This window comes from Oncorhynchus kisutch, linkage group LG3 (assembly GCF_002021735.2).
Source record: "Oncorhynchus kisutch isolate 150728-3 linkage group LG3, Okis_V2, whole genome shotgun sequence".
NCBI classification, from domain to species: domain Eukaryota; kingdom Metazoa; phylum Chordata; class Actinopteri; order Salmoniformes; family Salmonidae; genus Oncorhynchus; species Oncorhynchus kisutch.
The window spans coordinates 59358258-59372582 of record NC_034176.2 but is presented as its reverse complement, the minus strand read 5'-3'; the positions used below and the strand labels follow the sequence as shown (position 1 = coordinate 59372582).

At 46.0% G+C, this 14325-nt stretch overlaps 1 protein-coding gene across 1 annotated transcript in view; it reads left to right on the top strand.

Annotated features, from left to right (window-relative positions):
- The window catches only part of LOC109886267 (T-cell immunomodulatory protein), a 120554-nt gene that overhangs the window by 88297 nt on the left and 17932 nt on the right, over window positions 1–14325 (top strand). Inside the window, exons 13-14 of the mRNA XM_020477989.2 lie at window positions 8372–8415; window positions 10180–10258. Coding sequence (XP_020333578.1) covers window positions 8372–8415; window positions 10180–10258 — 123 coding nt within the window. The remainder of the gene's footprint in view (window positions 1–8371; window positions 8416–10179; window positions 10259–14325) is intronic.

The following is a 14325-nucleotide window of genomic DNA, read 5'->3' as shown; positions in this document are numbered from 1 at the left end:
ACCTGTAGCACACGCTCCAGCAGGTATATCTCTAGTCACCCCCAAAACCAATTATTTCTTTGGCCGCCTCTCCTTCCAGTTCTCTGCTGCCAATGACTGGAACGAACTACAAAAATCTCTGAAACTGGAAACACTTATCTCCCTCACTAGCTTTAAGCACCAACTGTCAGAGCAGCTCACAGATTACTGCACCTGTACATAGCCCACCTATAATTTAGCCCAAACAACTACCTCTTTCCCAACTGTATTTAATTTATTTATTTATTTTGCTCCTTTGCACCCCATTATTTTTATTTCTGCTTTGCACATTCTTCCATTGCAAAACTACCATTCCAGTGTTTTACTTGCTATATTGTATTTACTTTGCCACCATGGCCTTTTTTGCCTTTACCTCCCTTCTCACCTCATTTGCTCACATTGTATATAGACTTGTTTTGACTGTATTATTGACTGTATGTTTGTTTTTACTCCATGTGTTTTTTATTTATTTTATTTTACCTTTATTTAACCAGGTAGGCAAGTTGAGAACAAGTTCTCATTTACAATTGCGACCTGGCCAAGATAAAGCAAAGCAGTTTGACAGATAAAACGACACAGAGTTACACATGGAGTAAAAACAAACATACAGTCAATAATGCAGTATAAACAAGTCTATATACAATGTGCGCAAATGAGGTGAGAAGGGAGGTAAAGGCAAAAAAGGCCAAGATGGCAAAGTAAATACAATATAGCAAGTAAAATACTGGAATGGTAGTTTTGCAATGGAAGAATGTGCAAAGTAGAAATAAAAAAATAATGGGGTGCAAAGAGGCCCAAGAAGAAAACATAATAATAATAATAATAAAAAATAAAAAATAAAATATATTTAAAAAAAATAAAATTGTCCGATTGTCTATTCAGATAGCAGCCGGTAAGACAGATGTGTAACTCTGTGTCGTTGTATCTGTCGAACTGCTTTGCTTTATCTTGGCCAGGTCGCAATTGTAAATGAGAACTTGTTCTCAACTTGCCTACCTGGTTAAATAAAGGTGAAATAAAATAAATTAATAATAAAAGGGACTTGCTTGGGCCATGAAACACGAGCAATGGACATTAGACCGGTGGCAATCTGTCCTTTGGTCTCATGAGTCCATATTAGATTTTTTGGTTCCAACTGCTACGTCTTTGTGAGACGCAGAGTAGGTGAACGGATGATCTCCGCATGTGTGGTTTCCACCATGAAGCATGGAGGAGGAGGTGTGATGGTGTGGGGGTGCTTTGCTGGTGACATTGTCTGTGATTTATTTAGAATTCAAGGCATACTTAACCAGCATGGCTACCACAGCATTCAGCATTCATCCCGTCTGGTTTGCGCTTAGTGGAACAATAAAAAAAAATTCAACAAGACAATGACCCAACACACCTCCAGGCTGTCTAAAGGCTATTTGACCAAGAAGGAGAGTGATGGAGTGCTGCATCAGATGATCTGGCCTCCACAATCACCCAACCTCAACCCAATTGAGATTGTTTGGGATGAGTTGGACCGCAGAGTGAAGGAAAAGCAAGCAACAAGTGCTCAGCATATGTGGGAACTCCTTCAATACTGTTGGAAAACCAATCCTCATGAAGCTGGTTGAGGGTATGCCAAGAGTGTGACAGAGCTGTCAACAAGGCAAAGGGTGACTACTTTGAAGAATCTAAAATATGTTTTGATTTGTTTAACACTTTGGGGTTTCTACATGATTCCATGTTGTGTTATTTCATAGTTTTGATGTCTTGACTATTATTCTACAATGTAGAAAATAGTCAAATAAAGAAAAACCCTGGAATGATTAGCTGTGTCCAAACTTTTGATTGGTACTGTACATTTTTTGCTGACCTTTGTGTAACCAGCTAAATAGCTGCTCTTAGCTGCCCTTCCGATTTTATAATGTCGGCAGGTCAAAATAATGAAAAACTATCTATCAAATCTATGAATTTTAAAATTTTGATTACTTCTCCTTTGCAATTATCATTCACCTGGTGATTTTGGGCAAATGCATGATGTGGTCCCTGGGTTGCCGGTTTGCCTGGGAGGGGGTCCCTGGGCAAGAAAAGGCCTATAAAACTGTCTCTAACTATTGCCTCTTTGAAGCCAGTGTTAACTCAAACTGGCCCTTCAATTAGGAGAGTTAATCAGGTAGCTGAGATTTATCAGGTCGCTGAGCGTCACACCGGGACACAGGGAAGATGATACACAGGGAAGATGATACCCAGGGAGAGCAGGAACCGTCTATCTCAAAGCCAGCGATGGCTTATTACTCTGTTTTTACTGAAGAATTAGGTAGTGTGACACTGGTCCTACAATGTCACAAGTTTACTTCGGTGAACTAGCCTAGTTCAGCAGTCATATCCCCATGATCTACCTGAGGATTAATAAAAATAAAGAGATATTGAGAGATTTGAAGTCGAAACGTTAGAAAAGGGTTACAGAGAGAGAGAGAGAGAGAGAGAGAGAGAGTGTGTGTGTGTGTGTGTGTGTGTCTAGATCTGTGCGTGGGTGTGAGTGACAGACAGAACTATGTGAGCTGATTACGTTCTCCTCCTCTCTAGTTAGGATGCAGATTCGCTGCATTGAGGAACATCTGCAGCCTTTGTTCAGTCCAGTACACATCCTCCTTTCCCTTTCTCTCTCCACCTCTCTCCAAGCTGTCAGTCAGGAAGTAACCACCCTCACTCACATTTCAATTCAGCACAACAGATAAGGGAGCTTTCATAGAGACATTACTCTCCGCTCTCTTTTGGAATTTGACAAGTCCATATTTCTGGAGGTTTTTCTGCTGGTTTATTGGTTGTTTCTGCATTTGGTGTGTAATATTGAGTGTTGAATTAAAATATACAGAATTAAACTCACAATGGAGGCACACATGTAAAGGGCTCAAACAGGCACATATCAAATGTGAGAAGAGGATTCGGGAAAACAAGGATATAGTAGAAAAATATATAGATGACTGTTTCCTCTCTCCGGTTTTACAATAGCTGTCAATCTGACACAACTTTGAAAGTACTCCGAGGGTTACCATTTTGCAGAAGGAAACTTTTCTCCCATGTCCAGTAGTCAACCGTTGACTTTGGTCTTAAAGGTCTTCTGACTACTCCACTACCCTCATATATAATGCATCTCCGGGAATACAGATGGAATATTTTATTTCATGTCTGCAGCCTGCAGATGATTGACAGCTGAAGCTCGTCCTTCAAATAAGCCTCAAACAAAGGTAGTTGATGTCAGAGCAGCAGGCTGGATATGACTTACCATTAGATCAGTCCAACATAACAGATAACTAGACTTCAAAACCGTCTGGGAGGAGATTGATATCATATACACACACACACACACACACTTCCTTTGTGGATTACTCAACTATGAGCAGGTGGTCATCCTGAAGACAGGTAATAGTAAAATACAAACGTTAGCGGGTAGAAAGACTGTGTGTGTGCGCGCACACTTTGTGTGTGTGTGTGTGGCAGGTAGCCTAGAAGTTAAGAGCATTGGGCCAGTAAAAGAAAAGGTTGCTGTTTCAAATCCCCGAGCAAAGTAGTTGAAAAAATCTGCCGATGTGCCCTTGAGCGAGGCACTTAACCCTGATTGCTCCTCTAAGTCGCTCTTGATAAAAGAGCCTGCTAAATGACGAAAATGTAAATGTGTGTCACTGCCTGTCTGGCAGATGTGAAGCCTAGGGTCAACACCAGCCCAGATTAGGCCTGAGGAAAAAGAAAGCAGCATCACGGGCTGCTCAGCTGTCAGTGTAGGGCTGCTCAGCTGTCAGTGTAGGACTGCTCAGCTGTCAGTGTAGGACTGCTCAGCTGTCAGTGTAGGGCTGCTCAGCTGTCAGTGTAGGGATGCTCAGCTGTCAGTGTAGGGCTGCTCAGCTGTCAGTGTAGGGCTGCTCAGCTGTCAGTGTAGGACTGCTCAGCTGTCAGTGTAGGACTGCTAATTGATTTGTAGCCGCTGGCGTGGTGTGGTGGCATAACATGTGGCTTCCCCCTGTCAAGAGGCAGCCAGGCCTGCTCCGTGTGTGACGTCAACTGACAGCTTAGAGTGGCTCTTCTTTTCTTGTGACGTTGGCTTGGTTTCCATGGTTCTCTATGGTTGTATCTCTTTTTATGACGATGATGATACGGAGGCGGTTAAATGTGGGAGCCGTCAGACAGCATCTCCAGGGTAGGATCTAGAGGGACTGGACTGGTGGAGGATTTGAACATGCTTTGACATTACTTGGGCCTGGGAAGGCAGTTGTCAACCCATATCAGCTACAGGCTCTCATGCATGTACACTACAGTACCCTGCTGTTCTGTTGGCTCCACTCTACAGTCCTGGAACAGAGTCTCATTCAGAGCACATCAACAGCACCATGCAGCCCTGAATTATAGTGCTGTCAGATTTCAGGTCAAACTGATGCAGCCAACAACAGAGAGAGGGCATCTCCCACAGCTCTCATTAGGATGTCAGAGATGGCTCAGACATCTGGCCTCGCGCGCGCATGATGTTATTTCCTCTGAGCCATGCTGGTGTCCTGCTCAATGAAGTGGAACGATGAACCGGACACTCAGTCCCTTATCAACCCATCTGTCTGATAAGTCTACAGCCCATGCACCGGCCTGGCGGCAAAGTAGCAACATGCCACCTCTTAAAACATTACAGCATGATAGCAGGGTGACATAAATCCTAACACAACAAGAAATCCCACCTAACTCATGGCGACAGCCAGCAACTGAGATAGCTAAGTTCTCATTCTGCTCCACGGTCTCTCACAAGCACAGACATTAAAGGAACAAAGCCCAAAGCCTTCTCGCCAAATGACGATCATGTAAAAGCCCTCATGAAGATGTCGTAATGTGCATTGGATGAACACAAGTCTGCATAGAATCCCTTATCTCCACTATAGGCCATATGAAGCTCTTGAACTAAGCCCTGGCATTAAATAAGCACATTATCCATCAGATGAATCCACAAAAAGAAAAAAAGGTATTTTACTGTTTATATTTATTCTCCTCTAAAGCTGCTCTCTTAGCCGACCCTGTGAGTTCTGTATGTCCCACACTTCATTCTCTAGACTATTGCATCACATCACTAGACTGGCACATCACTCTCTACAGTCACTTTATAGATGGAGGATTTTAATTTGATCACTATTTTCTTGCTGAGATTTTTCCTGCAAAGCAGAACTAGGCAAGTCAGTTAAGAACAAATTCTTATTTACAAATATTGTCTGGCAAAAGGCCTCATGCGGGGACGGGGGCCTGCAAACGTATAGTGTATTTGAGTTTTAAAAAGGCTTAAGTTTGTAATTTCCACTTAGAAATGTCAGACTTGATTTGCCCAAACAGAAAATGTATTAACCCCTTAAAAAATGTCAATTTAAGGCACCTCCCGAGTGGCGCAGTGGTCTCTGTGCCCCTAGAGATCCTGGTTCGAGTCCGGGCTCTGTCGCAGCCGGCCGCGACCGGGAGACCCATGGGGTGGCCCAGCATCGTCCGGGTTAGAGGAGGGTTTGGCCGGCAGGGATGTTCTTGTCCCATCGCGCTCTAGCGACTCCTGTGGGGGGCCGGGCACGCTGGCACGGTCGCCAGGTGGTACTGTGTTTCCTCTGACACATTGGTGCGGCTGGCTTCCGGGTTAAGTGGGCATTGTGTCAAGAAGCAGCGCAACTTGGCTGGGTTGTGTTTCGGAGGACACACGGCTCTCGACCTTCGTCTCTCCCGAGTCCGTACGGGAGTTGCAGCGATGGGACAAGACTGTAACTACCAATTGGATACCACGAAATTGGGGAGAAAAAAAAAAAAAAACATTAAATATAATTCACATTTCCTGTTGCTATACGATTATTTTCCTGCTGTAGCAAACTGGATAAAATTTAAGATCCTATATCTGTACACACAAAACACACACTAGTACACAGGCCCAGATGTACACAAGCAGAATACACTGACAGTCCATTTCATCCTCCACCTCAGTGGGCAAGTCCTGCCGGGGAGCTGCCGTTGCCCTTGTCGCCCTTGTCGCAGCTTCCTCTGACAAATAGCTCTATCCAATAGAGTAGAGGCAGCAGACCAGTGTCTGTGTGCACAGTTGTGGATTTCTGGATAAACCCTGAATACTTACTGTGTTGGCGGTCCCAGGTCCGTATGTGACCCTTACTTGGTACCTGTTGCATACGAGTTTAATGAATGACAACAGAAGAGAAAAGGCATAGAGAGCTGTGAATAAAGACTGTTTTTAGGAGGAGGGGGGGGTTGCTCTGTGAGAGTCCGAGAGGGAGAGTTGTCTATCCAAGCACACAGAGAAACATCCACATCCTGGAGCAGTAGTAGCATGGCCAGCGATTCGTGAAGGACAGCGGCGAGGCACAGTCACTGACGCTCCCCGCCTCTGTCTCTCTCCCAGAGCCACGCATCACTGCCTGTGTCAGGCACTTTATGGAGTCTCCATTGATTGGATTTACCCATTCTACTAACCAATTTACGACACGACACGCTCCCCATAGTCCTTTAAACAAGCCAGCGATGTTGAGCTAGCTCTTCTTCATAGTGGCTCCACCAGTGACTAGGGATCACATCTTTGTTGTTATGATCCCTTGGAAAGAGAAGGGTTTCTAATCCAACCTCAACACCATGGGTCAGTCTGGATTGGAATGAACTTGGCATGGTGAGAATAGTAATACAGTTTACATTTTTCTTTTTTTATTATAATAATAATATTTTTTATAAGGGTTCCAAATATCAAAATGAATTTGTAGAGGGAACACTTAGTTATATGAGATGGGTTCATCCCAAGCAGAGACTGGGTCAGTGTCGAGTATGGTTTTCAATGAGAAAACAGAAACACCCTTCTGGGTTTAGAGGCCCAACGTTTTATGATCTATTGATCTGCTCTGTCCTCTGCACACGGCTGACTGGTGTTGGACCTGATACCAGGCCCCGGTTTCCCAAACGAATGTTAAGGCTGTGTTCATCGTTAGAACAATGGTTTTAACAATGAATTTGGCCTTAAGATGCTTTTGGGAAACCGGGCCCAGGTCAGTGTTTGATCTGATGGATATCTGCATTCTTGTGTCCTGAATAGGGCTGTAACCGATGAAATCAGCAGCAGAACATGTACCTTTCAACATGGGCAGTATCGATCCCATCGACCACAGAGGTATAACCCAAAAAATTGTTCCACGTAGAGGTCAAAGGGCCTCATCTCAAGGCCTCCCGAGTGGCGCTGCAGTGCTTGAGGCGTCACTGCAGATCCGGGTTCGATTCCGGGCTGTCTCACAGCCGTCCGCGACCGGGAGACCCATGAGGCGACGCACAATTGGCCCAGCGTCATCCGGGTTAGGGGAGGCTTTGGCCGGCCGGGATGTCCTTGTCCTAGCGACTCCTGCGGCGGGCTGGGCGCGTGCACGCTGACACTGCCGCCAGTTGTACAGTGATTCCTCCGACACGTTGGTGCGGCTGGCTTCCAGGCTAAGCGAGCAGTGTGTCAAGAAGCAGTGCGGCTTGGCAGGGTCGTATTTCGGGGGGCGCGAGGCTCTCGACGTTGGCCTCCCGTGTCCGTACGGGAGTTGCAGTGATGGGACAAGAATGTAACTACCAGTTGGAAAGCACAATTTGGGAGAAAAAGGGGTAAAAAGTACATTTAAAAATAAAATAAAAATTGCCTCACTTCATTCCAATGTCAGACATCCTTCAGTTCCATACAGTAGGCCACACGGTCCAACAGTGACGGTCGGTCTCTCTGGGACTATAGGTCTAGTAGCTCTGTGGAGGAAGAACTTTCATGTGTTTACTTTGAATGGGGTTATTTGTTTATCTGCATTAAGGAGTGCAGTCAGTCAGTGTGCAGCAGTACATCAGATGCATGATGGTACATCCTAATTAAAGAAGTAGTCAGCAGCTCAACTTCAATGTGCAAATTACCAGCGCCAGCCAATTAGTATGCTAATATATTAATTCCTCTTATTGCTGATTAAGAATTCAGGATGTTTTCCTTGCTGCTCCATATGCACACAAATACTCATACACTTCCCCTGCAGCTTATTATTGAGCTCATTTATTCTCTGTGTTCATTTTACTACCAATTTACTTTTTCAAATAATTATTTTTTTTTGCCTGTTTTTTGTACAGTTCAATGACTGCATTTATTTAGCTTCCCCATTTAATAAGCATCCACAGAAAAACAGTATAAGCACTGCAGGTCTAGCTTAAGTCTACCAAGTTTGGGTTCTCCTACAGGGATGACGTCATTAACCATTACAGCGTCTAACTCATTTAGCCGTGTTGTTAGTCACAGACAAATGTGCATGGGATTGTGTAAGACAAATATAGTCCCCTGTTGCTAGCTAATCAGTCTTCCTTTTCTCCTCCTCAGTGCTCAGTGGACTCTGTTCTAACGACTGCCCGGGAAACGTCAAGGTAAGACTCGTGCCTCTGTGTTTGCGTGTGCATTGTAACACAATGGAAAAAAGATAGCCGAAGAGGTACACTGAAATGAGAGATATTGAAATGAAAGATAAAAAGGATAGGAACATTTTGAGAAAGTGAAAAGGCTCATCTTGTAACTAGTCCGTCTGGCGTCTGCTAAATGGCAACAAAAAAAAAGGTCAAATGTGACAGTCCCTCATCCCCAGAGCTTGTGACAGACAGGCTTGGTGCTGGTCCTGTCGTAGTGTTTGTGTTTGGGTTGTTTGCCTCTCCACTGTGTCTGCTCACACTCCCCCCCCCCCCCCCCCCCCCCCATTGCCTGATTTAGCCGGCTGATTGATCGAGCCCATGTCTGGAGCTTTGGGATGCTTTCCCCGCTCTCCTCCTCCTTAAGTCCCTCACATCTATCACTCTAACCCTCTTCTGTCTATCTTCCCACCTATTGTCTCGTAGTCCATCACTATCCACCTCCTCTCCCTTTAGTTTCCACAGAACTTCTGTTCAATTTCCAATCCCAGTACAACTGTTCAGTCTGGTGAAGCTATAGGCCTACACATGCCATATATATGACAGTACTGTGTGGGAGGGTCTGTCGGTGTGGGAGTCTGGCTGCACTCTCTAACAGGCTGCCATAGTTTTCATTAGGCTGTTTAAACCGAAGCAGACGGAAAGCTCTCTTTGTTAGGCGTCATCGGCCCATAATGAAGAGATGATACAGCCTCCACATGACCACTCAGTAATTTCCCGCTCCGCAGAGCCCCACCCCGCGGCATGTTGAGAGAACCGTCTCCCCACAGTACGAGTGGTGGGTGGGAAAAATATGTTTTATTATTTTTGACGGTATCTCAATATAATTTTTTTCCCGCTAGTTGGCCGTACGTTAACCAAACCTCCAGAATGACTCCATTTGTTTTAAGCACTTTCATGTCCATGACTGATCAAAATGGGTTTTCTCATGGCTCTCTCCTGTTCCGTCCGCAGCAGACAAAATGGTGAGCAATATGTTTGAACATCCAACGGCGAAAGAATCACAGTATCAAATCGCAGTACATATAGCATCATGAGAATCGCAGTACATATAGCATCATGAGAATCGCAGTACATATAGCATCATGAGAATCGCAGTACATATAGCATCATGAGAATCGCAGTACATATAGCATCATGAGAATCGCAGTACATATAGCATCATGAGAATCGCAATACATGCACTGAGTGTACAAAACATTAGGTTTGTCAATATAAATGTCATTCCATGCCATCTTAATGATTAACTTTATGTGGCTTTATGTGGCTTTTTCCCCCGAACTGTTTTAAAAATTCATCTCCGATTCGCCGCATTGTACTGTTCATTACTATTTTTGAGGGATTACCAGGAGCAGTGGGTAGGACTGCATAATGCAGAGGATGTGATGTAGCTGGCTGCTATGTCAGGCTCACTGTAGCCTTTCTCTTTGTCTGCTGGGACCCAGCCAGCTAGGGCTTAGACCTGTGCTTTTATTTCACTCAAAGGACTCAGAGCAGAGCGCCCAGACCCCCCCCCCCCGGCTTCAGAAAGGTCAGGGGTGATTTGCACACGCTCTGAACACACGGCCAAAACCTCTGAGGCAGGTCATGGAAGGGGACAGATGTCTGTGTCAGACTTGGGCGTCTGCGTTGAGAATTTACATGGTGGGGGAGATCTGTTGTTTCAGGGAGAATGGGTCACTAATATGTGTGTTCTACTCTAATGCTGTGGGTGTTCTGACCTTGCAGCCGTTTGGTGTGAACCAGCCTGGGCCGTACGTCAGCTACACGACAGTGGACTCCAACGGCTACCTGAAGAACGCCTCGGGTAAGTCCAACGTGGACAGAAGCTGTGTACAGTTGACAGTCTGCCAGCCGTCTTTATACAGGCATTCTGGCAATGGTGCAGATTTGGTGAGCCGTCAGCCATGACAGTTGTTCTATTTGGGAATGGGGTTGTGTACGGACTTCCTCTCTACTTGGCGATCGTCATCTCCGTGCTGCGGTAGCAGGTTTGAGTGACTGGGCTGTGGTATCGGTCAGTGTGGCGTGTGTGGGTGAGAGGCCCTTCCAGGGCTGTAGCCCCAGGGGTTTAATTGAAGCCTGGCTTCTGTGTTTTCCTAGATAATAGCCCTGTTGCCCATCTCACCAGAGGTTATCTCACTGCCCGGCCTGATAATGTTGACACAGCGCGTTTCCTGCGAGAGAAAGGCATGATGGGTAGAGGGTTATTGGTGTGCTTGCTAAGAAACGGAGGGCTTTGTTGCTCTGCTCTTTTTTTTCGGAGGTTGAAAGCGAGGAGGAAAAGAAGGAGCTTGTCTTGTTTTCCTGCCTTGGAATATAAGAGATTTGATGAAAAAGAACCGAGCTATACATCCGAGATACAGTTTCAAGGACTCCGTGAAGAGGAGGGTGAAAGAATAGAGTTCTTAACAAATATCTGTAGGAAAGGGGGTGTGTGGTGTGTGTGTGTGTGTGTGTGGGTGGTGTGTGTGTGGGTGGATACAAGAGGCTTGGAAGCAGAGGTGGAATTGCTATATATTCTGTGTCACTCCGTCAGGTCCCCTTCATCAGAAAGGCATCGACACAATGGCAGAATTTCTCTAATGAAGATACCCTCATTCCTCAAAACAAAACTACGCTGTAGTACCTATGGAATGTGATGCTTTGTATTATCCCACATAGCACAATCACCCAGCCAGCCAGAGTAACGATTGTCATGCTGAGCTATTTAACCTGAAAATTGTAAGCACACACCTACACTGTAAAGTGGTCTTTATACCCAACCTAGGATACAGCCTGAACAGGACAGACTAGACATGAAACCATGACCCAGTCAGTCTCATTGTTCAACACCTGAGGAGATAGTTCTGTTGAATGGAAAGGACAGATGAGTTGAATTAGGCCTAATGTCTTCAAGGAGGTGACAAAGACAAATCGCAACATGGCTTAGAGGACAGACATTATATACAGATAACTGAGTCATGGAGTCAAGTATTTGCAAGATGTCTCAGTGAGTAATTCTGTCTTTTTAAAAAGCCTTGATTCGGTTCACCATTTATTTTTATGCAGTCTTTTCCTTTCCATGGTCTGTGTGTGTCTGGGTATCAACAAAGAATAGGACAGCAAAGCCTAAAAAGCTCATTTCAGGGATTTGAGTATCTAGCTACATCCTGTTCTGTTGGAATCATCCACTAAAGGAAAACGCAACAATACAATAGTCATTTTGAGAAGAACAGTCTTCCCTCACTTCTCTCCCTCTGTGACAGGACACCATTTATAGGGGCAAGAGAATAGATCAATCAGTCCACAAGGAGTACATTCCAAAGAACCAGAGAGTCAGAAAGCCCTCTGTCTTTCCAAACAGTGTGTTTATTGTTCAATAATCCCCAACCTCTATTCAATTTAGCAGGGCTCAGACAACAAAACCGTGAGATTTAAATCTCTATTTCTTGTCTTATAAGATAACCTTCTCTCAAGGTTTGGAAACACTCAAACCTTGACAGAGGGGAGGGAAAATGTGAGGTAAACCTAGAATAATACATGTCTGACTGGAGGGAATGAAGAGGAATAGAAGTCCAGATAGTTCTCTTTGCGGAGAGGAATCTTCATCCTTTCTCCCATTCATGTTTGTTATCTGTGTGGATGTTGAGCCTCCGTGTTGTGGTCAAGGCTATTTAAAGACGACTTGGATTCATTTAAAGACCAGATTTGGGATTCAACACCCATGGGTGTGCCAACATGCAGCGGTTTAGGGTTGTCCTCTGACCCCTGTGCTGGAGCTCTGCTCTGTGGGCTTAACAGCAGCTGTGTCTGCACCAGACACCTCTCCCTGAGAAGGTCATCGAACAGGCTGAACTGAGGAACAAGGCCCAACCACTTCCTGCCTGGAGGCTGAGCCAATGAGAAGGGGGGTGAAAGGCCAGGGCTGTGTGTACACTGACTGAGGGAGATGCTTAGGTTAAATGTTAGATATACTGGACTATGTGGAGAGTGGCTGGGCCAGCCCTGGCTGGGTTATTCCCAGGACTCCTCATTTAGCAGTAATAAAGTGCAGTGTGCAGGGTGATTTTTAAACTGTATTTATTCTGTGGCTAGGGGCATGGGGAGAAGGCAAGGTAGACTGACAGACCTGAGTGGTGGTGCGCGGACTGTCTGCTCTCTCTACTGGGGCCCCACGCTCTTCATTTACCCTTCAGCGCCAAAAGGGAGTGAACCGAGGTGATGGAGGGATGGAAGTCAAATACATGGATGGATGTGGAAGGAAAGGCCTATAGAAAAGACATGCTATAGAGGGAGAGGATAAAATGGCTGAAAATAGCAGCAAACAGCAGCAAATAGTGGCAAGTGGGTTATAGGTTAGAGTAATGGAATGAAGATCTGGGTCAATGACGAAGAGAGCCTAGGGGGGACGGGGAAAATAAAGTGAAGGTTCATGGAGGTAGGACACACTGCACTTAGCATTCTTACGCTGTGGTCCACAGATAGTGCTATTACCCCTGTGGCGTCTGTGTCACAGGGCTTCAAGCATTGGTGAACCTGCGTGCGTAACTCAAGACTCGCCGCTGCCGTCTCCTTATGGTATTGAACCTTGGTTATAGTGCTGTACAGGCAGCTCCCTTCCTAGTGTTGAGGAATGGCACAGGCCCATGTGTTAGTGACTGATAATACCAAGGCGATTCCCTTCGGTTAATTTCAGTGGTAATGATATGGTCCCGCAGGCAGGCATATCAGCGGGCCGGCATATCAGCAGTGAGTGTACAGTATTTATATGTTTTAGCATGTATTTTGCTGGTGTGAGGTCTGTATGAGTGAGGGCGCAAGAGACGTGGTGAATTGAATGTATCAGCACACGTGCTCTCAGCATGCGGGCTGGGGGAACAACCAGGGGTGTATGCAGTGTGCCAGACAGGAAGAGCGTATTAGCCATGGCGGTTAGCCTCAGTGCGCTCCGGTGTCTCTGTGGGGCGGTTCTGCGGAGGCCTGGTCTCTGTGATGCTGAGGCTGAGGGACATACGGAGCTGGTCCTGTCAGAAGATCCCTGGCTGCTCTGCCTGGCTGCTCTGCCTGGCTGCTCTGCCTGGCTGCTCTGCCTGGCTGCTCTGCCTGGCTGCTCTGCCTGGCTGCTCTGCCTGGCTGCCCTGCCTGGCTGCCCTGCCTGGCTGCTCTGCCTGGCTGCTCTGCCTGGCTGCTCTGCCTGGCTGCTCTGCCTGGCTGCTCTGCCTGGCTGCTCTGCCTGGCTGCTCTGCCTGGCTGCTCTGCCTGGCTGCTCTGCCTGGCTGCTCTGCCTGGCTGCTCTGCCTGGCTGCTCTGCCTGGCTGCTCTGCCTGGCTGTGTATCGATCCCCAGGTCCCAGGCGGTCTCCATCTCCACATCTCCAGCTGGAGCTAGTGAATCAACCAACAGAATATTAATGCTGGCTCTGCCTGCCTGGTGTGGGTGGGAGAGTTCATGTGTGTTTGTTTGTTTTTGTGTGTGCGAGCAAGCGTTACCATACGTGTTTGTTTGTGTATATGTGCATACTTGATTGACTGCGTGTGGGAGGGTAGTTCATTTACTGTCTGTGCAGTGCAGTAATGCATGTGTGCTGCCTGGTTCTCAGAGATCCAGTGCTCCATCTGAACCTCTCACCTTAGTCTCCTCAACCCTCGGGCTATTGATATAAGACCTTGGTATGCAATAGCTTAGCTTTCCCCGCTGTCCTTATTGAAAGGAATGGAATTAGAATTCAGCTATATTAGAGATGAATATTGACCTTAAAGGAAGATTTCCACACCGTTGGTTTCTGTGCAATTTATTCTGCACAGTTAGTAAATCAGTAGGCCATATGGGTTTTAAAGGTACATCTACATGTTGTAGGTGTGGGGTAAAGCTAGTGGTGTCAGGCTTAATAAG